Source organism: Rhinopithecus bieti, unplaced genomic scaffold, assembly GCF_001698545.2.
Source record: "Rhinopithecus bieti isolate Rb0 unplaced genomic scaffold, ASM169854v2 scaffold_1530, whole genome shotgun sequence".
Taxonomy (NCBI): domain Eukaryota; kingdom Metazoa; phylum Chordata; class Mammalia; order Primates; family Cercopithecidae; genus Rhinopithecus; species Rhinopithecus bieti.
The window spans coordinates 874,400-897,555 of NW_016803808.1; the positions used below are offsets into that span (position 1 = coordinate 874,400).

Consider the following 23,156-nt stretch of genomic DNA (forward strand, 5'->3'; position numbering starts at 1 on the left):
ATCTAAGTCAGGCTGAGAATACAAGCAGCCTATGAATATATTACATACTATCTATGTCAAAAGGCTGAGGAGCAGTAGCCTATAAATACATTACAAGATCTCAATTTCACTAATAATTTTAAAACACAAATAGAAATGAGATTTTTTTTTCTTACTTATCTGATTTGCAAAGAGTAAGAGGCTGGAAATACCCAGTGCTAGCAAACTTGTGGGGAATTGTGGTATCTTATACTGCCAGAGGGAGAAGAAATTTTTACAACCATTTTGGAAAGTGTATTGAAACTATGGGCATCCACTGACTTAGGAATTCTACTTGTGGGAATTTACCCTAAGAAAATAATCCTAATTGTACCCCCTGAATCTCTATTTTCAAAAGAAAGAAAAAAAATCCTAGAAATAAGAGTCAATGGATATATGTACAAAGGTGTTCGCTGCAGCACTAATTGTTAGCAAAACAAACTAAATATTCACCAATAGAGAACTCAACGTACTACGATGAAAAATTACGCAATAATTAAAATATGATACGTTAAGCTTTCGTAACATAGTATAACTCAATTTTTATTTTTTAAAACTATATATATAGTATGTAACATTTTTATAAGCATAAAGAAAAGCCTGGAGGGTCATTTAAACAATTACAAGTTGGGAGATAGGGGATAATGGGGAATTTTCACTTTCTGCTATACTCATGTTTTCATTCTTGAAATGTAATTAGTGCACATTACTATTAAAATAAGAAAAAATATTTTAAAATACAAAAAGTCTTAAAAAATTAGAATCATGGCCAGGCACAGTGGCTCATGTCTGTAATCCCAGCACTTTGGGAGGCCAAGGTGGGAGGATCGCTTGGCCCCAGACTAGGGAACATGGCAAGACCTCGTCTCTACAAAAAAAAAAAATTAGCTGGGTGTGGTGGCATGGGCCTGTAGTTCCAAGTATTCAGCAGGCTGAGGTGGGAGGATCGCTTGAGCCCAGGAATTTGAGGTTGCCGTGAGCTATGATTGCATCACTGTACTCCAGCCTGGGCAACAGAGGGAAACCCAGTGTAGTGGTGCGATCTTGGCTCACAGCAATCTCCATCTCCCTGGCTCAAGAGATCCTCCCACCTCAGCCTCCCAAGAAGCTAGGACTACAGGCACACCACCACACTCAGCTATTTTTTAAATTTTTTTGTAGAGATGAGGTGTCACTGTACCACCCAGGCTTGTCTCAAATTCCTGCGCTCAAGCAATCTTCCTGCCTCGGCCTCCTCAAGTGCTGGCATTACAGGCATGAGTTACCATGCCTGGCCTTATTTTCCATACTTTTTAATGGAAGATTCATTACTTAAAAGCTCAGTTCGGAGAAAAATTCAATACTTACTGGCTCCAAATATTTGAGTTAAAATACTCTTCTGATGGCTACAGTCAATATTGTAAGGAGTCTCGCCTGCTTTGTTGGGCCTATAAAGTAACCGCCCATCTTTGGGATTTCTTAAAAGCAGTTCTGCCAGTTTCCGGCTCCTTCCACGAATAGCAATATGCAAGGGAGTGTCTCCTTTCTGTGAAATAATAGTAGGAAGCTTGAACGTTCTTATCTTTGTATACAGTGTGCAGAGTAACAACATCCATGTTTCTGTAAAATAACAAACTCTGAACTTTTCTTATTTTTCATATAAAGCACATATATAACATGAATTTTTATCTCTATCTTCCCCATAATTTCTTTCTGTAGCTCCTCACCCAGCTTTGCTCAGATATTATTTCTCCCCCAGCCCTCTAGAATGAAGGTCATTCTTTTCTCCTTCCCTTAACTCAGTGAAAGAGGAGAAGCAACAGGCTTTCCACCTGCAGCTCCTCCTAGGCCATAGGTCCACTTCATTAGTATCCCTCCATCATCCAAATATTTATTGTCCAAGGATGTCAACTACCTTCCTCAACTAATTTAAATTCTATTTCACAGCCTTCTTCATTTGTCTAGAAAGCCTTACAATCCATGCTGATAGCCATCTAACACAAGTAATCTTGCCAGCTCCAATAACCTTTGTCAACCATTTGCCACAGTGAACCCTTAAATCTCATCACTCTACATTCTCAACCTGAGTCCTCTAGGTACAGCTATCCTCCTCCAACTCTCTCCTCAACTCTTCCATTCTCCTCACCTTTCCACTCTCCTCACCTTTCACTTTTCCCTATCAACCCACCTTCTCTCCTTATTAGCATCTCCAATCACATGAGTGTTCACATCCAACACTAATGAAAGCTAACATGTAAATTTCAAAAGCCCTCTTTGGGCTGCAAAGTGCTCTCCTACTGGTTGCTTCACAAACACCTTAACAAATTAAATTATTGGTTCTCATCCACACTGATCTCCAGGACACTAAATGAAAATGACCTACACATTCTTCCTGTGGCTTCCAAGGCACGACCTTATCTTGATCTTTTCATCTTCTAGACTCTCCTCCCATGTCCTAAAAAGTGTGGCACCATAACTATGCACGAAGTTCACTATATGCAAGATTCTGTGCTTGGTACTTTGGAGGATATAAAGATGAAAGACAGTTGCTGACCTTAAGTAGCTTATGTCGTAATAGGAAGAGACTGGATAAACATGCACAATTTAAAAACTGCAGTATGACACACAGCATAAGAGAAGTCCATTTTTGATTGCAGCTTTCATCTTTCTTCACACTGATCATCTTAGTCACTCCCATGCAACTCTCTATCCTGTAACTAACTGCCAAATTTCCATCACCAGCCTTGATTTCTTGCCCAGATTTCCCAATGTCTACTGGCCACAGACGACTGAATGTCTTATCAGCCCTCAAACTAAACATATCCAAACCCAATTTCCTTTTATTTTCACATCTCAATTCCAATTCTCATCCCCAAACCTGTGAGAAGACAAAACAGCAGCAGCAGCATTTCTGCCAGATATAAAAATTCTACAAATGCAGGGAGGATATCAGCACACTTGGCTGACAGGCTGAAAATAATCAGAAAGCAGTGATGGGCAAGGTAAAAATAACATTAATCCTCACTTTTAAAATTGTTTTATGAAATTCTCTACGAAGATCCAGGTTCAAGACTTTTATAAGTATGGATCCCAAATTCTAGCAGGATAGTACTTTACCCATCCTCAGTAAGATGTGTTCATGAATGAACAACTGTTCCAACTATCATGTGTATTTGTCAACAAGTATCATGTGCTGACTCTGGGCACAGCAACACACAAAAGAATACCAAGGCACAGGCCTTCAAGAAACTTATGAATTAGTATAAAGCAATTACTTAAAATAGCATATTATATAATTAACAAGGCTATATGGAACCTTGAAGAGTCTGGTGGTTCTATATCGCAAGCTGGGGGACCAGTGTCAGATGAGTCAATGGCAGACTGAGAAAAACAGGCATTAGAAGAAATTTTCTAGAAAGCTACACATATTCCATTTTGAAAACTCTTCTTTGACTTTATGTCTTCTAATCTTCAATATTAAAGTTTCCTTTCTTTGATACGACATTATGTTAATACGGTAATGACAGGGGAGGTGCTTTCATGTTTTAAAATAATATTGTAACTTGGCAAAATGAAACACAAACGCATTGACTCTTGACTCCCTGTTTTTGTTTAACTGCCTTATAACTAACAGAAAAACAAACTTCAATCTGTTATTAATTAGTAAAGCCCTAATCATATTATTCATCAGAGGAGAAAATTTACAATATTATTTCTTACTTCATATATCAATTAGTTCACTTCTACTCTGGGGGAAAATCAGTTTAAAGTACAGAAAGAAATAAGCTTGTTTAAAACAAAAGAAACTAAAATGAAAAATCAAATCTATATGAAGTAGTAAGTCACTTAGAGCTAAACTTATTATAGAAAATACAAAAATTTCTCTAAAAGGCTAAAGCAAGGACACGCAGCAGAACAAACACATTATCTCCTGTCAGTGAACATTAATGCTGTCTGCTTTGAGAGTCGGCCTCCTCCAGCCCCTGTGCATTCTTTCCTCCTGTTTATCTGCAACAAGCTCTACCCTGATGAAGGCGGAGCCTCCTCCTCATGTGGTGGTCAATGGCAGTGCCCCACAGCTGCTGTGAGCCATAGAAGGAAAATCGGAAGCAGCTGCCTTAACAGCACACTGAACCTGCCCACTCCTCAGCGTGCTACTGTGTGGGATCCAAATCCCACACAGACATCCCCAGCAAGTCATCTCTCCCCACACAACCTAAAATCAGATCCCCATTAAATCCCCTCCACACAGAGGTCAGTCTACCAACAGCTGTCCATACAGAGTTCTCTCTGCACAGATGTTTTACCTTATCTACAGCAGACACTTTCGCGCCTTTATCTAGTAGCAGCTCCACCACTTCAATATTTCTCATCTTGGTAGCCTTTATAAGTGGCGTCTCACCATCCTGTGGGCACAAATAAGAACATTTGCCAGATTAATAGTTTGACTCCTGTGTTTATGTCATACAAATGCACATGTCAAGAAATATCTGACTCTGATAACAGTCTATATTTAAAACCCCCTCAAGAAAACATAAAAGCAAACAACAAAAAAATGTTTTTCCTTTACAACCACTCATTTGTCTCAAAGTAACTTTATATCACGTAGCCAGGTGTGGGACCTGCCCCACCTGCTCGTAAGCTACAGCTGGCAGCAGTGGCTGCTTCTGCCCTTCCCCAGGTTCTACCACTGACCTGGGGCAGCTCCCCTCCAGAGGCTACTTCCCGTTCTCCCCACCAGCCAACCCACAGCCCAGCCTGTCAACATCCAGGTAAGCCAGTGTCCAGAGTTTTCCAGAAATGTATACCAACATCACTTCAGTTCTCAGTGAAACCTTTTGAAACAAGCAGTATGCCTTCAGAAAACCTCAAAAAAGGTCATGATTGCTTTCAAAACCAAAGGAAGGGAAGCAAGAAGAGCCCACAATTCAGCACTTAGTTAAGACAAAAATCTCATCAGAAGCCACAGGCAGTCACCCCGGCTGACACCAAGGTCCAAAAGAAAAAGAAAAAAGAAGATTAAGGAGCCACCTGCAAACCAGAAGGTATCTCAGAAATTTTCTACCCTGGGGTACTAGAAGTACCATCACTGATTTAGAAATTGGCTGGTCCTGATCTACAGCAGATGACATGGGATTGTCTTATGGGTGACTCTATAATTTTGCTTTATTCATTAAGAATTCCTGTCATATCAACCCAGAATTCCAAATATATTTTCCCCATAGAAAACTATCACACATAGGCTAAATAGGAGACCACAGGATTAGATAATTTTGTATTTTTTACATGATTTGAGTAAAATAGTTGAAAGTGGCTAGTGTAGGGAACCAACCACCAATCACAATTGTTGTTTATGTATTCATTTAAAGAGACAGGGTCTCACTCTATTGCCCAGGCTGGCCTGGAACTCCTGAGCACACACAATCTCCCCACAAAGGAATGTGTTCTGCCTCTCAGGTAACAGCAGCATAAATGAATTTGGGGGAAATGATCTGTCCAAATAATAACAACTTATGAATAGCTGATATTGCACTTTCTGAAAAGTATTTAATTGAAGTAACAAATATCACACTGTATTTTGCTATGAATACACAAATCCTGAAAGGATACAAAGTTACTCCTCAATCTGACAGGGAATATTACCAGTAAAATCAGTGTAACTCTAACATCAAACAAAGACGACTGAAATAAAATGAGCAGCACTAACATTCAGCATGAGGTGCTGCTAATAACAGAATAGAAATGCCACTTATACCTTGGTGCATATTTCAGTGTCAGGATTGCACTGTAGGATATCTCTCACCATTGTTGCATTTCCCTTCTCAACAGCCCAATACAAAGCAGTTTTATTGTCCTAGATAATTAAAAAAACACAATCACTTCATGTAAGATACAATATTTAAAACTGCCACTTGTAAATACAAAACATCATTTCTGTCAGAAAGCATTCCAACAGGCAGCATGGTAGGAAGTACTATTAATCCTCATGCCATCTTGAAGTTACTTTTGAGAAATTCTTCGTGAAAGAAGTCTAGGAAAACTTCGTATTACTTAACCTAAAAAGTAGTAATCCCACACAGTTAACAAAGTAAATGATACTTTTGTAATGTTATCAGATTTCAGGAACACACACTGGGGTAGGAGTCATCAATACCTGAACTCCGTAAACCTGGACAAGTCTTGGACCCTTGGACCCTTGGATTTTCATCTGTAACATGCTGTAGGTATTGCCCAATTTTTCAAAAGATAACGCACGAAAATGTACTTCACAAATACAAGGCATTATCATTTTTAGCTTTCTTAATCTCCATCCATCCCATACCCCTATATTGCCTTGATCAGATCTTTAAAATCTTATCTAGCTCAAAACCCAAAAATCAATCCATATAGACCTTGAAAGTAGAACTAGAGAACAACAAAAACCGAATTCAAACACAGAAGAGGACTCACAGACGCAAGGTAGTTAGGTAAAAGTCCAAATAGGTGACCTAGAACCCAACTTTTAGTGGCAATGTTATTTTAACCCAGGAGATAATGAATGACTTTTTGCAGCAGCCACATTAAGTTCCTAATACCAAAATTTCCCCAACAGAGTTTCTCTTCCAAAAAAAGCACACTAGCTGCTCAACTCAAACTTGTCAGGCCCTACCTCCCTTCCCATTTCATTTCTCCAACTTTCCCCACCATGCCTACCTCCCCACTGCCCAATGCCAAATGATTCATTTGCCAGCTATGAAATGCAGTCTTTCACTTTCTTATTTTCTCATCCTATTACCACTCCCCTTGCCTGAAACACCTGGCTTTCCTTTTCTTTTTTTCTTTTTTTTTTTTTTTTTTTTTTTTAAGAGAAAAGGTCTTACTCTGTCACCCAGACTGGAGTGCAGTGGCATGGTTACAGTTCACTATAACCTCAAACTCCTGGGCTCAAGAGATCCTCCCACCTCAGCCTGGGATTACAGGCATCAGCCACCCTGCCAGGCTCTTCACCTATCTAAATCCAACTCATCTTCAAACTTAGCTCGAGTTCTACCTTCTTCCAAAAGCCCCTGACCTTAAGGCCTTCTTTTCCCACCTCAAGACTCATACTTGAACCTTTTGCTAGGCAATCAATCATATATCATCTTGTGGCTTCACTTTTTATGTTAAATAAAAGCATAAAAATAAACAAACTAAAATCTTTCAAATTAAAATATATGTGTCTTAAAGACAAGGGGCCCATGTTAATTCCCCCATAACATTTGGCATAATGGTTATAGTTTGATCCAAAATGGATTTGGATACAAGAGATTTTGGCCAAATACAAGAAAAAAATGAGCAGAAATGTATACTGTCCAACAACAAAATGAGACACCAAGAACTTTTCCTAAGTCTAAAGCTCTTGAAGTATCTGATAAATTCACAACTGTGGGCAAGGCTTTTATCTAAAATTAATAACCTTTGTGGTTCTATGAACTATGATTGCCTTAAGCAATGTCCATAGGACTACCAAATGGTCCTAGGAAAGGCAGGCACAGTGGAGAAAAAGGAGAAGAAAATAAGACAACAACAATAGAAGAATAGCAGATGGAGGAAGAAGACAAAACAGGGAGAAAACACTAAAGAAAATAAGTAAGTACCAGATATTCAAAGTGCCACTGACTCTCTCAGTATCACTAACTCCTCATTATAGTTTTGAGGATTGAATCTATATACACACATTAGTAAGGACAGTATATTCTAAAAACATGAGCTTTTTTGGTTTACCTCTATCTACATTTAACTCGACATTAATATAGAAATTTTACAATAATGGCAGTGAAACTTAGTAACAACATACGCCTGTTAAACGTACTAGGGTTTACAAGTTTATCTCCATAGGAAAGTGGGAAGAATAAGGTTATGATCAGTCAACATTTACATCCAATTATACTCTAAGAGAGCAACTGCACTGTAATCACACATACCTGTCCTCTAATGTCTATATCAGCGTATTTTTGGAGAAGCGCTCGAACAATTTCAACATGACCACCTCTGACAGCGCCAATCAATACAGTATCCCCACTCTAAGAAGACAGAAAAAAAAACAAAAACAAGGTGAATTGATAACAAATAAGCACTCTTCTGAAGTTCAAATTAATCATGTTTTCATATTTTTTTCTAAAATTTCTTGGAAAAGTCTATCTCTAAATGAGAGAAAAATATTACTTAACTAATATGAATACCTGATATTAACAGACATCAGAGTAAGGGACAGAGGACTTTATGCCCCAAAATGAGGACTCTGAAATTCCTAAACAAAGTTTAGAAAGACCTGTTACCCAGAACAATAACCTATTCTCTTTTAAGGTAACCGCCTGTTACACATGTAAATTAAATACAATAACGCTGCGGCTGTCAATGAACCAGATGAACATTTTAAAATCATATAGTAAAAATATCTTGGAATAATGCTATATGATGAAAGCCATGAACTCTAAAAAACGAAGCTATAAAGCTAAAACTATCAATGAATCCACAGCCACATTTAATTAAGGGAGACAGTTCCCCAAGCAGCATCCACGAAAACCTAGTGGATTTGGCAGTTACAGGCCAGTAGTGCATTAGGACTGACTCATTCGCCAGCATAAGACTAAGTTCACGACCTCATGAGGACATCGCTCTCCCCTGGAACCATATTCACCAAGCAACAATCATTTTTAGTTATACCTTCCTGTACTTAAAATACTGGAAACAGCTATTTTGGAAATGGGCATAAATATTTTATTATTTACTGCTAACTTAAAAATCAGTTGTAGTCTTTTGAGTTGAATGAGCCCACGAGTTACAGCTCAATTCAATCCTGAGTGGACCTCAAAAGCACTATGATATTAATCAGGATGCAGGTCCTTAAGGGTTATTAAGCTCAGCACCATGATGTAGTGTCTTAACTACCACATTTATAGCAGAAATAAACCCAAGGCAGACAAATTTTAGTTGGGAACATTAGCATTAACATGGGTGCAGACTAGTAAACCTCTAAATGTGCCATCCGCCATTCTAGGTACTAGGAAACAAGACAGACAGGGTCCTACCTCTGGAAGAATTTATAGCCTGGCAGAGAAGACAACATACAATAAACAAAAAATCACACAAACACTATGCAAATAAAATAAGGTAATGTTCTAGAAAGTGACTACCAGGTAGGCTGGGCATGATGGCTTATGCCTGTAATCTCACCTCTTTGAGAGGCCAAGGCAGGAGAATCACTAGAGGCCAGGAGTTCGAGACCAGCCTGGTCAACATAGTGAGAACCTGTCTCTCAAAACAAACAAGAATTAGCCAGGCGTGGTGGCATGCACCTATAGTCCCAGCTACTTGGGAGGCTGAGGCAAGGAGGATTGCTTGAGTCTAGGAAGTTGAGGCCACAGTGAGCTGTGATCACACCATTGCACTCCAGCCTGCGTAACAGAACAAGACCCTGTCTCAAAAAAAGTGATGAGGTAGCTACTTTGGATTGAGTAGTTGAAGACCCTTCCAAGGAGGTTACACTGAAGCCCAGGTGGGAAGGACAAGAAGGAGCCAACCACAAGATCAGTGTTCCAGACTAAGAGCACAGGTGCGGCAAAGGCCCCCACAGCAGGAACAAGCTCAGTGCATTCAAGAAAGGGAAAGAAGCAAACACAGCTGCAGGCTATGAAAACTGGCAGAAGAGGGATACAAAGTGGGGAGACAGGTTAGGCACAGACAATGTCATGTCATGTCTATAAACTAAAAAGATAACATTCATCCTCAGTGCAACAGGAAGTCTTGGATGGCTTTAAACAAAGAAGTACACACGAGATTTATTGTTTTAAAGATCACTACAAGATTCGAGTGGAGAACCCAGTTGCAAAGCTGCTGCTTTAACAGTAGCACCACCAGAGACAGTGGCTTCAGCTGGGAGGTGATAGTGGAATGAAGACAGGTGGACAGATAAAGGATTTGTTTTGGAGTAAAGTCAACAAGAGCCTGCTGGAGGGCAGATGAGGAAAAGAGAGAAATCAAGGCTAATGCACAGGATTTGGGGCTTCAACAAGAGGGGAATGGTGGTACCACTTGCTGAGACAGAGAATGAGGGAAAAGCAGGTTTAGGGTGAAAAAAACAAGGCATCTGTTTTGCTGTAAGTTTAAGAGGCCAATTAGACATTCAAGTGGAGAGTTCAGGTAGAAAAGGATCAGTAAATGTGAGCGCAGAGAAGTTAGGGCACAAGAAAGCACATCTACAGTGACACATCAAGGTCAGTTACAGACTAATAGTACATGTGACATTTTCGATAACATTATTTGACAAAAATTAAAAGGATATTTTCAGAACGACCGAACAGTTTTAACTTACTAGTTTCAAAGGCAGAAATAAACTTGTCTTAAAACAAGTTTATGTGATGCATGAGAATCTTGAAAGGTAGTAAGACACTAGGGTCATCTTTCATCCACTTCGCCACTAGGAGACAAATATGAAACAGGTGACCTACCCTGTCAGGTATGTTCACATATGTTCCAGCATCTAGCAGATCCTGCACAATCTCCGTATGTCCCTCCTTTGATGCAATCATCAAAGCTGTATTTCCATCTTTATCTGTTAAGTTTACATTTGGATTCCTCTTCAAAATTTCTTTTACTGACTGTGTGTAGCCTCCTTTCACTGCCACAATCAGTGCAGTCATTGAATTCTAAAAACAACAACAACAACAACAAAACAAAACACAAGCCCAAGAAATTAGTGTATTCTAGAAAATATATGATTTATGCCATAATCATAAAACTAATGTTTTCAAATAGGTGGCCTATTATTGTCATTTCCAATAATAAAATGCCAAAATAAATAGCAAGAAACATACCAAAAATGGCTAGGAGGTATCTTTTGTTTTTGAAAATACATTAATGATCTTCAGTCATTAGTGCTATTATGAAGTTCAGTTATTTAAATGATAATCTGAAATTGGACTCATCTACAATCAACAAACTAACTCACTAATGTAATGAAGGATAAAATAGTTGACAGGGTGACTAAACACATTCTTAATTAAATAATCCAAAGTCAGGTGAATCAGACTTCAAGAATTCTTTGTAATAAAACCCATAAAAAACACTAAAGTCAACAATGAATTCATAGCCATAAGCTATTTCAAGAAAAGTGTAATATACTCTTTGACTTTCATAGTGATCTAGAAACTACATTTTCAAAACCTGTCTTATTTTAAGTAATTATTTTAAAAACTGCACATCTATTTTATAACAATAAATCAGGCCAGGTATGATGGCCCACACCTATAATCTCAAAGCTTTAGGAGGCCAAGGCAGGAGAATCGTTTGAGGCCAGGAGTTCAAGACCAGCCTAGGTAACATATGAGACTCTGTCTCTAAATAAACAAACAATAAATCAACTAAGAGAAGAATGTGACTCACTACCAGAAGTAGTATTAAAATTGCTTCTCGAGATGTTCATCTACTTCAAGCTGTGATACAATTTCCTTATAGAAATATTTTAGGTCAGTCCCCAAAATTAAGCTGTCATTCTCCCACATATTAAAATAACATAGCCTTTCAAATTCTTGAGCCATCAATCATCATAGAGACAAGCCACTTGTTCACTTGACCAACTGTCCAGAGGAGGCAGATGGAAGGTATGGCATCTGCAGCTGCCTATGGACCATGCTGCCTCCACCAGCACGAAAACAGGGTCTATACCTTGAAGACTGGCAATGAGTCAGCTCCTACCAGTATGCAAACAGGAGGAACGGGTTGACAGTGTGCCACAAAGTATGACATAAAGAGTTTACTCGTTTCACTACGACCCAAGATCCAGTACTATCTCCTCTCAGAATCCTTTATGATCCACTCACGTAATATACTAATTCTATAAATAGCAGTCTGCATTATTTTAACTGTTCTTATGCATAAATATTGCTTCCTTTAACCATATTCTTATAGGCTCAAGGGAAAAGCGATATTAGGCTTCTTCATCTCCCCAACACAACTGGCACAGGCTGGGGAACAAGGAATTAAAAACCACTTATCGGTAAGATGTATCTAACCAGTTTTTAAGCTTTCTGGGTTCTATCAGCTGATTTCTGATTTTTTAAAATCTGTTCATTGAAGAGGGAAAATAAGGCACAGCTAAAAATATCCCCAATATTACAATATTATTTTAAATTTTTTAAGAAAAAATATTTTAATGCAGCACAATATTTTCCCACAATATTAAAAACCATTTGATTTGAATAGTTTATTAAACAATTTGTACTACGTACAGGAAAAAACAAACTCCATTTCACATAAATTCTTACAACACTAAATACTTCTATGACCAGATGTGTGGGGTTTTTCCCCACCCATCAAGCAAGCAATCCGTTCTGCAGCAGACACCAGCTGGGTATTCTCCAACTCAATTCTGACACTACGTACCTGGAGATAGCATCAGACCCCACAGGCAAGTGCTCGGTGCCCAAGACTGCCCCCGCTTCCCATGCCAATGAAAGCTCAGCTTGTTTGACTGACTGGCTATAAATCAGAACTCCCACAAGCCCCTCCTTAGGTATGATTAATTTGCTAGAGCAGTTCACATAGTTCAGGGAAACAATATTTACCAGTTTCCAAAAGGGATGTTTTAAAAGATAGAAATGAGCAGGCAGATGAAGACATACATAGGATGAGGTCTCAAAGGGTCCCGAGCACAGGAGCTTCTGTCTCCATGGAGTTGCGGTATGCCACCCTCTCAGCACAGGGATGTGTTCTTGGTCATCTTCCTGGAAGCCCCCTGAACTCAGTCCTTTTGGGTTTTTATATAGGCTTCATTATGAAGGCATGATTTATTAAATCATTGGTCAATGATAATCAATGCAATCTTCAGCTCCTCTCCCCTCCCTAGAGGTGGTGGGTTAGGGCTGTGAGTTCCAACCCTCTGAGCACAAGGTTGGTGTACCTGGCAACCAGCACCTCAACCAGTGGGGTTATCTAGAAACTTTCCAAAAATAATCTCATTAACATAAGCTCAAGTGTGGTTAAAAGGGGCTTGTGATAAGTAACAAAAGACTGTATTTCATCTTTATCAGTCTAGAACTGATCCAGAGCTGTTTCAAGAACCAAGGACAAAAGGCCAAATATGACCAAAGATATTCTTACTGCTGTAGTCACTTATGATATTACACAGGTTACAGGAGCAGTCAGCCAGGAACCATGGACAAACACCAAAATAGTCATGCACAGCACATTTTGATCAATGACAGATGGCATATATGACAGAAGTTACATAAGATTATGATACTGGACTTTCATTGTACTTTTTCTGTGTTTAGGTATGTTTAGCTAAAGAAATACCATTGTCTCACAACTGCCTACAGTACTCAGTACAGTAACACACTGCACAGGCTGCAGCCTAGAAGCAACAGGCCATACCACAGAGCCTAGGTACGGAGTAGGCTATACCAGCCAGATGTGTGTAAGCGCACTCGGTGATGTTCCCACAATGGCAAAATCACCAAATGACACATTTCTCAGAATGTACCCCTGTCATTAAGTGACACATAACTCTATATATATCACACTAAGATTACTGAAAGCTATTCTTTATACTTTTAGCCTCCCCAATTGTGCATGCATTAGCAGCAGATCCTTAAAACCATCTATTTATAGCATATATGTTTATAATATAACATACTTAGGGTAACAGAAAATGCTTGTTTTCCTGTTACTATCATTTTAGAACTAGAGGGAAATTTCTCTAGGCGTATACTAAAGACATAAATTCTCTCTCTTAAAATAAAAAACATGTTTCTATTGCCAAGCATTAAAATATAAGATACTTACAGCTCCTTCTTGATCCACATCAGCTCCCATGGCCAATAAATGTTTCACACATTCCAAATGACCCTTTCGTGCAGCCCAAACTAAAGGGGTGGTTCCATACTATGAAAACAAACAATAAATTTAAAATTGTTATAAAAGTATACTCAAAGAAACTAGCTCTTAACATGAATTTTAATAAAATCTTACTTTTATGATTCTTAGAAAACTGTATACATTTATCGTAATTTTAATCTTAGATAAATCCTATTTTTCCCATTTTATTTCTCCTGAGTAGATGATCGACCAGTCCATGAAATGTCTTTTAACCAATCTTATTCAACCTTTTCTTGAGACAGAGTCTCGCTCTATCGCCCAGGCTGGAATGCAGTAGTGCAATCTCGACTCACTGCAATCTCTGCCTCCCAGCTCAAGCAATTCTCATGCCTCAGCCTCCTGAGTAGCTGGAATTACAGGTATGCACCACCACAACTGGCTCATTTTTTTTGTATTTTCAGTAGAGACGGGTTTTGCCATGTTGGCCAGGCTGGTCTTGAACTCCCGACCTCAACTGATCTGCCTGCCTCAGCCTCCCCAAGTGCTGGGATTATAGACATGAGCCACTGCACCAGGCTCTTATTTAACTTTTATAATGAGTGACAATGTTTCCATCACAAGGTAACACAGCCCCAAATTTTCAACAAGATTTCATTGCTTCCCATATCTTGTGAAACAGAATTTAAAGTCCAGCAGTCTGACTGTAAGCGGGAATAGTAACTAAGCACCAAACAAACTAAAGCAGCCTAACCACTTTACATGGGTCTGCGTGTGTGATCCTTATCATAAGAACAATTCACAGTACCACATTTTCACAGATGACGACATTGAGGCCCTAAGAGCTTAATTCATAGGCTAAGGTCACAAAGTTATCACGAGGTGGGACAAGACCCATGAGCCCTTGAAACTGCACTCAAAAGCACCTGTCCCTGAGACATGATTCAAAAGGCATCCAGGAATATAAACCATGCATTAAGGCATTGCCTGCCTTTGGGGAAGCTAGCGATCGGCAGACTCATGAATGCCCACAGTGACCTTTCAGTACATGCAGCCCACAGATGGAAATTAACATTTAATTTAATTCAATTTAATCTACTGTCTGCGACAGCCCTGTCCAGTAGAACTTTCTGTGTTGATGGAAATACTCTATAATTCTGTGCTGTGAGATACAGTAGTCACTCGTCAAATAATGACTATGAAGCACTTGAATGTTATGTGGCTACTGTGACTGTGAACTGAGTTCTTTTTTGTTTTTTTTTTCATTTCATTTTAATTAATGTAAGTCTAAGTAGTCCTGTGCTAGTGGCTACTGTACGGAGCAGAGTCGCTCTATAAATCATGTCGGACACCACAGCAACCACACGGTTGAGGGCTGGAGCCCTGGACGGGCTTCCCAGATGGATGAAGACTCGATGACAGCCAGAATCAAAAGGCTGCCAATACAGCACATGGGAGCCAGAGCCTCACAAAATGAGGAAGAGAATGGAGGGGAAGCAGCTGCCACAGTCACTGCCTCAAAGCAGGTTTAGGGAGAACGAATAAGAAATGCGGGATGAGCAGGCACTATGGCTCATGCCTGTAATCCCAGCACTTTGGGAGGCTAAGCCAGGTGGATCACCTGAGGTCAGGAGTTCAAGACTAGCCTGGCCAATATGGAGAAATCCCATCTAGACTAAAAGTACAAAAAAATTAGCCAGGCATGGTAGTATATGCCTGTAGTCCCAGCTACTGGGGAGGCTGATGCAGGAGGATCACTTAAACCTGAGAGGTGGAGGTTGCAATGAGCCGTGATCACGTCATAGCACTCCAGCCTGGGCGACAGAGCGAGACTCTGTCTCAAAAAGAAAAAAAAAAAAAGAAAAGAAATCCAGGAGGAGATTCCCAACTTCACTCCTGCATCTGTGGTTTTCTCCACTAAAAAGAACTAAATTCTCTTTTCTAGCCTCCTGCTTTGTGGATAATACTTACTCTGGCTAAAATGCCTTTCCCAACTTTACAATATCAGTATCTTAGACATCTTCAAACATAATACACATAGAAAATCACCCTTCATAAAGCCTTTTAAAAATATACTAATTGTAACTGAGCTCTCATCCTTCGAATACCTATTGCATTGGATTTCTGCCCTTCTTATGGAACTGAACTATCCACGATTATATGCTATGATTTCTGCTCCTTTCCCTGCCTCATCACATGAGCCAGCTAGTCCTCACCTACTTCCATTCGGGAGACAGTCCCACGCTCAACATTACAAAGAATTCCTAACATCCAGCAAGACCTTCCCTCACCTTGCATCCTGTCTGCTTCAAAACAGCTCTGCAGCCACACTCTGAACTATCTCAATAAGTCTCTCATCTCTTTCTCAAATTCTGCTCTCTATCCCTTCTCAATCTAATCCCTTTATGTGTATTCTTGACCCTATGGTCCTCTTTCACCCAGGCCCTTACTCAATAATCTCCTGCCACATCATCAGTCTTTTCTTCTTATTCCCTCTTCCTATTGGTCTCTGATTGAGGTCCTTCCAATGTGGGTCTCTCCTATCCTAACAGATTTTTCCAACAGGCTACCCTCTGAAGATAATCACTGTCCTTTCTTTTAAGCTTTTCAAGATAATTTATAACCCCTTACCAAATCCCCCTAAAAAACTAGTTTCTGCTACAAACATTACAAAACCACCATTGCAGAGGTCACCCAAATAGTCATCTAAACTCCAGATCTATGTATATTTTTTTTGGTTTTTTGTTTGTTTGTTTTTTCTTTGAGAGGGAGTCTCACTCTGCTGCCCAGACTGGAATGCAGTGGCACGATCTCAGCTCACCGCAATCTCCACACCTCCCGGGCTCAAGTGATTCACCTGCTTTAGCCTCCCAAGTAGCTGGGATTACAGGCACCCACCATCATGCCCGGCTAATTTTTGTATTTTTAGTAGAGATAGGGTTTTACCATGTTGGCCAGGGTGGTTTTGAACGCTTGACCTCAGGTGATCCACCTGCCCCGGCCTCCCAAAGTGCTGGGATTACAAACATGAGCCACCACACTCAGCCACCTATGTATCTTTTACTAAGTTCTTTCTTTTCTTCCTGAAAGCTCTGCAGTATTTTGAACTATACTGACTGTCCCTTCCAACTTGAATTTTTGATTCATTCACCACGTTTGACGCTATACCAGCCAAGTTCTCCTAGCTCTGGAGATTAATAATAATTATATAAATAACTAGGTATTATAATTAAGAAAATAATTATTATTATTCCTAATAATCAGCCCTTTGCTCACCATATTCTGTTACTACTGATCTCAGCTGCCAAATCCACACACTCACGTCATTTCAAGAATCACCTCTAGGCAAGCCCTTCACCACCAGCAACCCAAATCTCTATGTCCACTACCTAGTAGGACACCTTCAACTACAAGTTCCCACCACTTCAAGGTCAACACATCTAAACAGACTTCCTTCCCTTCTCTAAGAATTCCTTCCCATAGAAGCCTCCCTACTTCTGTCAGAAATAAAAAGACTCTCAATCTCCAATCCATCCCACTGTGGGCTATTAAACGTTAATGTTTTCAAAACATCACTTTGCGACCACCTACTAGTTAAAATCCCCAGTGATTCTGAGTGTCTACAGGCCAGATGTCCAAGCTCCTCAGCCAAGTATCCAAGGCTCACCCAAAGGTGGCTCTACCTGCAGCCCAGCTTCCTCCTCCTACCCCTCTCCTCACCACTGAGGGTGCACTCAACACTAGCTCAACAGGCCACCTGAAGCCATCCCCTGGTACCTTGTGCTCTCTTTTTTCTGTGCCCAGTTCGTCTCTCCTCCTCCTCTCTCACGGATGTAAACTCTACCCTTTCTTCAAGGTCTAGAGGAAGTCGCATCTTTTACCAAATCTTGACTGACTGCTGCACTATCAGTGCATTCTCCCACCTCCATACTCCTAAGTCACCTGACCCTGGGCCTTAGCATTTTACATGGCCCACTTATCTCCCTACTTCTCTAAACAAGATCATTTCTTCTTTGTTTTTATATCTTCTGTGCTAAGTGCAGGTACAGGGCACTGCATAGTGGATACTAAACATTTTCTCAAAATGCTAATGAGTGACAGATTAGGTAGCATTATTACCTGATTCTTGAGGGCCTTGTAAGCCAAGCTATATATAAACATTTTATTATAGGCAAGGAGAAAATAAAGGCTTCTCTATGATAATTAAATTACATCACAGGCCAGGCGTGGTGGCTCACGCCTGTAATCCCAGCACTTTGGGAGGCTGAGGCGGGTGAATCACCTGAGCTCAGGAGTTTGAGACCAGCCTGGCCAACACGGTGAAAACCCGTCTCTACTAAAATACAAAATTAGACAGGTGTGGTGGCGCGCACCTGTAATCCCAGCTACTCAGGAGGCTGACACAGGACAATCGCTTGAACCCAGGAGACAGAGGTTGCAGTGAGCCAAGATCTTACATCTGTACTCCAGCATGGGTGACAGAGCGAGACCCATGTAAAAAAAAAAAAAAAAAAAAAAAAAATTCCAAAAAAAAAAAAAAAAAATTCCATCAACAGACAAAACTGTATCCATTTTAGACATACGTCAAATCTCAGTCAATCTGAATTAGCCAACAGTACAAATGCAATATTCTTAAATGCCATATTATAATATAAATATTTACAACAGCCCCCCTAGGCTTCATTAAGCTATTATTTTGTGTAATATTTTTAAATGAAGCATAACATGTACAAAGTGCAAAAAATATACTAATTTTCACTGTATGACTTGATGATTTTNCAGCACTTTGGGAGGCTGAGGCGGGTGAATCACCTGAGCTCAGGAGTTTGAGACCAGCCTGGCCAACACGGTGAAAACCCGTCTCTACTAAAAATACAAAAATTAGACAGGTGTGGTGGCGCGCACCTGTAATCCCAGCTACTCAGGAGGCTGACACAGGACAATCGCTTGAACCCAGGAGACAGAGGTTGCAGTGAGCCAAGATCTTACATCTGTACTCCAGCATGGGTGACAGAGCGAGACCCATGTAAAAAAAAAAAAAAAAAAAAAATTCCATCAACAGACAAAACTGTATCCATTTTAGACATACGTCAAATCTCAGTCAATCTGAATTAGCCAACAGTACAAATGCAATATTCTTAAATGCCATATTATAATATAAATATTTACAACAGCCCCCCTAGGCTTCATTAAGCTATTATTTTGTGTAATATTTTTAAATGAAGCATAACATGTACAAAGTGCAAAAAATATACTAATTTTCACTGTATGACTTGATGATTTTTTATATATGCATACACTGGCATAACTACTGCCCAGATCAAGAGATGAATGATTTCCAACAGCCCCATAAGGTTAAACAATACTGTTGTACTTAAAGAAATTTATGTGCAGAATCTATTTTAACGACAAAAACAAATCTTAAAGTAATAGCTATTTCCCTATATTTAGCTACAATAAATGTGAAAAGATTACAACTATCCCCACAATGTGCCAAATTCTAAGACCACTAATGGAAATAACGGAGGTACAAAATAGGAAAAAAACAAAAAAGCAGTCCTTATCTTCATGAAACGTACACTCTAGTGCTAAGAAGGATGTGGAAATCGATCATTACAAGGCAATAGGTTATGTGCCCTAATGGAAATGTGCAGAGTACCCAGGAAGGGGCACTCAGGGTAAGAAGACTTAACAAAGAAGGCAACACCTCAAGTAAGCCTTGAAAAATAAACAGGAGTTCATCAGGCAGAGGAAGTAATAGCATACGTAGCAGAGAGAACAGAATAAACACAGAAACAACGTTCACAGAACGTTCGACAATCTGTTGTATCTAAAACACAGCATATATGGAAAGAAATGGCAAGAAGTGAGCCTGTGAGACAGGCTGAAGCCAAACTGAAAAGCCTGGGTTTTATCCCCAAACAGGGAAAGCCAATGAAGCTTTCCAAAAGTAAAGAAGAAAAAAAGATAATTAGATAAGTATTTATGCAATGATTGAGGTAAGTATTAAGTATTTAAAAAAAAGAAAAGAAGAGCACATCATTCTGGAGTGCTTTCTGGAGGTGATGGCAAATGGGCAGAGCCTCAGAGATGAAGAGAAGCTGTGGAAGAAGAGGCGGACACACTGAGAAGGAGCCCTGGACCATGGGTCATTTGGTGGCTGGCATGCGAGGAAGCATGGGGGACAAGCAGCAAGAGAAAGGGAAAAAGGAAAGCAAGGCCCATCTTCACCCACCATACCAGAGACGGTCTTCAGGAATTTAAGCCCAAGAGAAAGAAAACCAAACTTCAATTTTAGAAAGATCTCTCACACAACAATACAGAGAAAGCAGATAGGACTGAAGGTAGGAAGAAGAGTTACAATTGAAAACTTCAAACAATGAAGACAGGGACTCTATCATCCCAGGCAGTTTTCTTGGGAATGATGCATGTGACGTAAGAAAACATCAGAAGGATACTTACTACATAATACACCCAGGGAATCCATCTATATATATATCTATATAAAATACATTAATATACAAAAATATAAAATACAGAAGCCTCATGAAATCATATAAAAATGTTTATAACTTAGACACTGAGTGGACACAACATGGACTGGAGCCTGAAAAGATGCTGCTGACCTACCTTATCAGAGCAGTTGACTTTAGCACCATTTTGCAGTAAAAGATGCACTATATCTGCATGGCCTCTCCCTGCTGCCCAAATGATTGGGTAAACACTGTACTGCTAGGATAGATTGGTAGGTAGGTAGGTAGATAAGCAGGAAGGAAGGAAAGAAAGAAAGCAAGGAGGGAGGGAGGGAAGGAGAAATAAAATCTTTTAGGTAGATATTTACAACACACATTTGCTAAGCAAAGTAAATATCAAAGGAAGTAACACAAAGCAATGTTTTTTTAATCAGATTACAAACCATTCTCCATTTCAAAAACAGATGAAATACTCGTAACACATAATTGGCAACTAAGAGATAACAAATCTTAAATAAACATATATTATGAACACATTTATTTTTGTAAATTCAACACATTAAAATGTGGTTATCTGGTCAAAAGGCAATACTATTAAGAAGAAAGCGAAATAAGAGGAATGTAAATATATATAACAGAATGTATAGAAAAACAGCATGATTATTTGGTAAATGTCTCTTTTCTTTAAATAAGTTCAGATTAAGGATTTATACACAGAAAACAGGAAGATGACTAAAGATTTCAAAATCTCCTTTTGCAATGTTATATAGTTATAATTAACATTTAAGCTCTAAGAGCTGCCTTTTGCTGACAACAATCGAAAATAAATGTAGCTTTAGATAAAATTCTCATTACTGTGTGTTTTGAAATCATATTCTACATTATGTTTAATAAGATAAAGAATATTTCTACCCACAATGAAGCCAAGTATAATCAACCTTAAGTATATCCTAAGAAAACTTACCACTTATAATACAAACAAATTTGTTTGTTAATGCTTACCAGACCGGTGACACTTGGATTGGCACCATGAGAAAGAAGCAACTCTACTACGTCAGTACGGCCTTTGTAACATGCCCACATGAGAGCTGTCCATCCTCCCTAAAGAAAAAAAGTAGGGGTAAGGGAATCAAACTTTAGATCATCTCTAAGTATAAAAAATGTCACTAATGAAATTTCTTTAGTAAATATCTTTATAAACCATTGTTTCATGATGGTAGTATTACATAGTTTTAAATTCCCAGGCTCCCCAAATACAATAGTACATGAAGTAAGTCAAATCTCTTGCATCCACAAATGGTTAGTCCAAAGTTTATACTATACAACGAAACCTGAATTAGAGAACATTCATTATGAACTCTTCCAAATTTCTAAGATTTATTTTGGCTGTCTAAAAATATTTCTTCAGGCTGGGCATGGTGGCTCATGCCTGTAATCCCAGCACTTTGGGAGGCCAAGGCAGGCAGATCATGAGCTCAGGAGTTTGAGACCAGCGTGGCCAATATGGTGAAACTCCATCTCTACCAAAAGAACACAAAAATTAGCCGGACAAGATGGCGTGCACCTGTAGTCCCAGCTACTTGGGAGGCTGAGGCAGAAGACCCACTTGAACCTGGGAGGCGGAGGTTACAGTAAGCCGAGATTGTGCCACTGCACTCCAGCCCAGGCGACAGTGTGAGACTCTGTCTCAGAAAAAAAAAAAAAAAATTTTCTTCAGAAAACTTTCTATGTTCCTAGATATTCACTTCTTTATATGAATTTAAACTTTATCCAGAGAGAGATTCTAACAATCATATTCAATTCCTGCATTTAAACACATCCTTTAAACCCCAGATCATTATAGTACCTCTTGCTAAAAGAGAGAGGATGCGAAGGCATCTCATCCGTGATCAGGATTTCCAGATGTAGGCAAGGTCATTGGGTATGAACTAACACCACACTTGACGATGTTCTACTTACTAAGCTACAGGAGCAATTTTCTCCTTAACTACGATACAATTCAATAAAAAAAGACCAATGTAATCAAATCTTACTAAGGAATTTTTTTTTAAGTATGGAGCATCTTAAAAGGACACAGAGCCAGCCTGAAAGAGCTTCTAATGGATAAAGTTGGAATAACATGAGCAGTAATATTAGTACTGGACTATAACCCAAGGAATAAATACTTACAAGTACATACTGAAATAGAAAGATATAGATAGATATATAGATGAATGGATGGATGGATGGATGGATGGACAGACAGATGATAGACAGATAGAGTAGGGTGTGGGGAAGGGAAGCAGGCACTCTTCCTTACAGAAGAATTCTAATTAATTAATGCAGAACATATTAGGGCAGCAGAAAATCATCATTACACCACCACAGTTATGGTAATAACTGTTGCAGGTAAGATTCACTGATGAATGCTAAATCAAATAGGTGAAAGTTTAGTCAGAAGAAAGGTATTTTGTTTAGTCTCAAAGTATCTTCCCCCAAATATTAAGTAATTACAAACGGAAAAATAGTACCCTTACAGTAACAGACACCACCCTAATCAAGAGATGAAGGCTGACATCACCAGTGATACCAACTGAAATCACGTTCCCCCTAGGAGGTACAGCAAGAAAAGCACATCGCCTCTGGGACATCCTTCCCTCTAAAGCACATCTGCATCTGAACACAAGAAACATCTACAGTTTAATTAGATCCCATTTGTCAATTTTGGCTTTTGCTGCCATTGCTTTTGGTGTTTTAGACATGAAGTCCTTGCCCATGCCTATGTCCTGAATGGTACTACCTAGATTTTCTTCTAGGGTTTTTATGGTATTAGGTCTAACATTTAAGTCTCTAATCCATCTTGAATTAATAAAT

General features: G+C 39.2%; 1 protein-coding gene across 8 annotated transcripts in view; it reads right to left on the bottom strand.

Moving 5' to 3' along the window:
* Positions 1-23,156, bottom strand: part of KIDINS220 (kinase D interacting substrate 220) — a 118,618-nt gene that overhangs the window by 70,210 nt on the left and 25,252 nt on the right. For 7 of the 8 annotated variants that reach the window (XM_017853448.1, XM_017853459.1, XM_017853415.1 and 4 more), the window contains 8 exons: positions 21,306-21,404; positions 20,461-20,562; positions 13,801-13,899; positions 10,467-10,664; positions 7,941-8,039; positions 5,753-5,851; positions 4,305-4,403; positions 1,366-1,543 (listed from right to left, as the gene is read on the bottom strand). In XM_017853448.1, coding sequence (XP_017708937.1) covers positions 1,366-1,543; positions 4,305-4,403; positions 5,753-5,851; positions 7,941-8,039; positions 10,467-10,664; positions 13,801-13,899; positions 20,461-20,562; positions 21,306-21,404 — 973 coding nt within the window. The remainder of the gene's footprint in view (positions 1-1,365; positions 1,544-4,304; positions 4,404-5,752; positions 5,852-7,940; positions 8,040-10,466; positions 10,665-13,800; positions 13,900-20,460; positions 20,563-21,305; positions 21,405-23,156) is intronic. The other variant, XM_017853421.1, reaches the window with a different exon arrangement.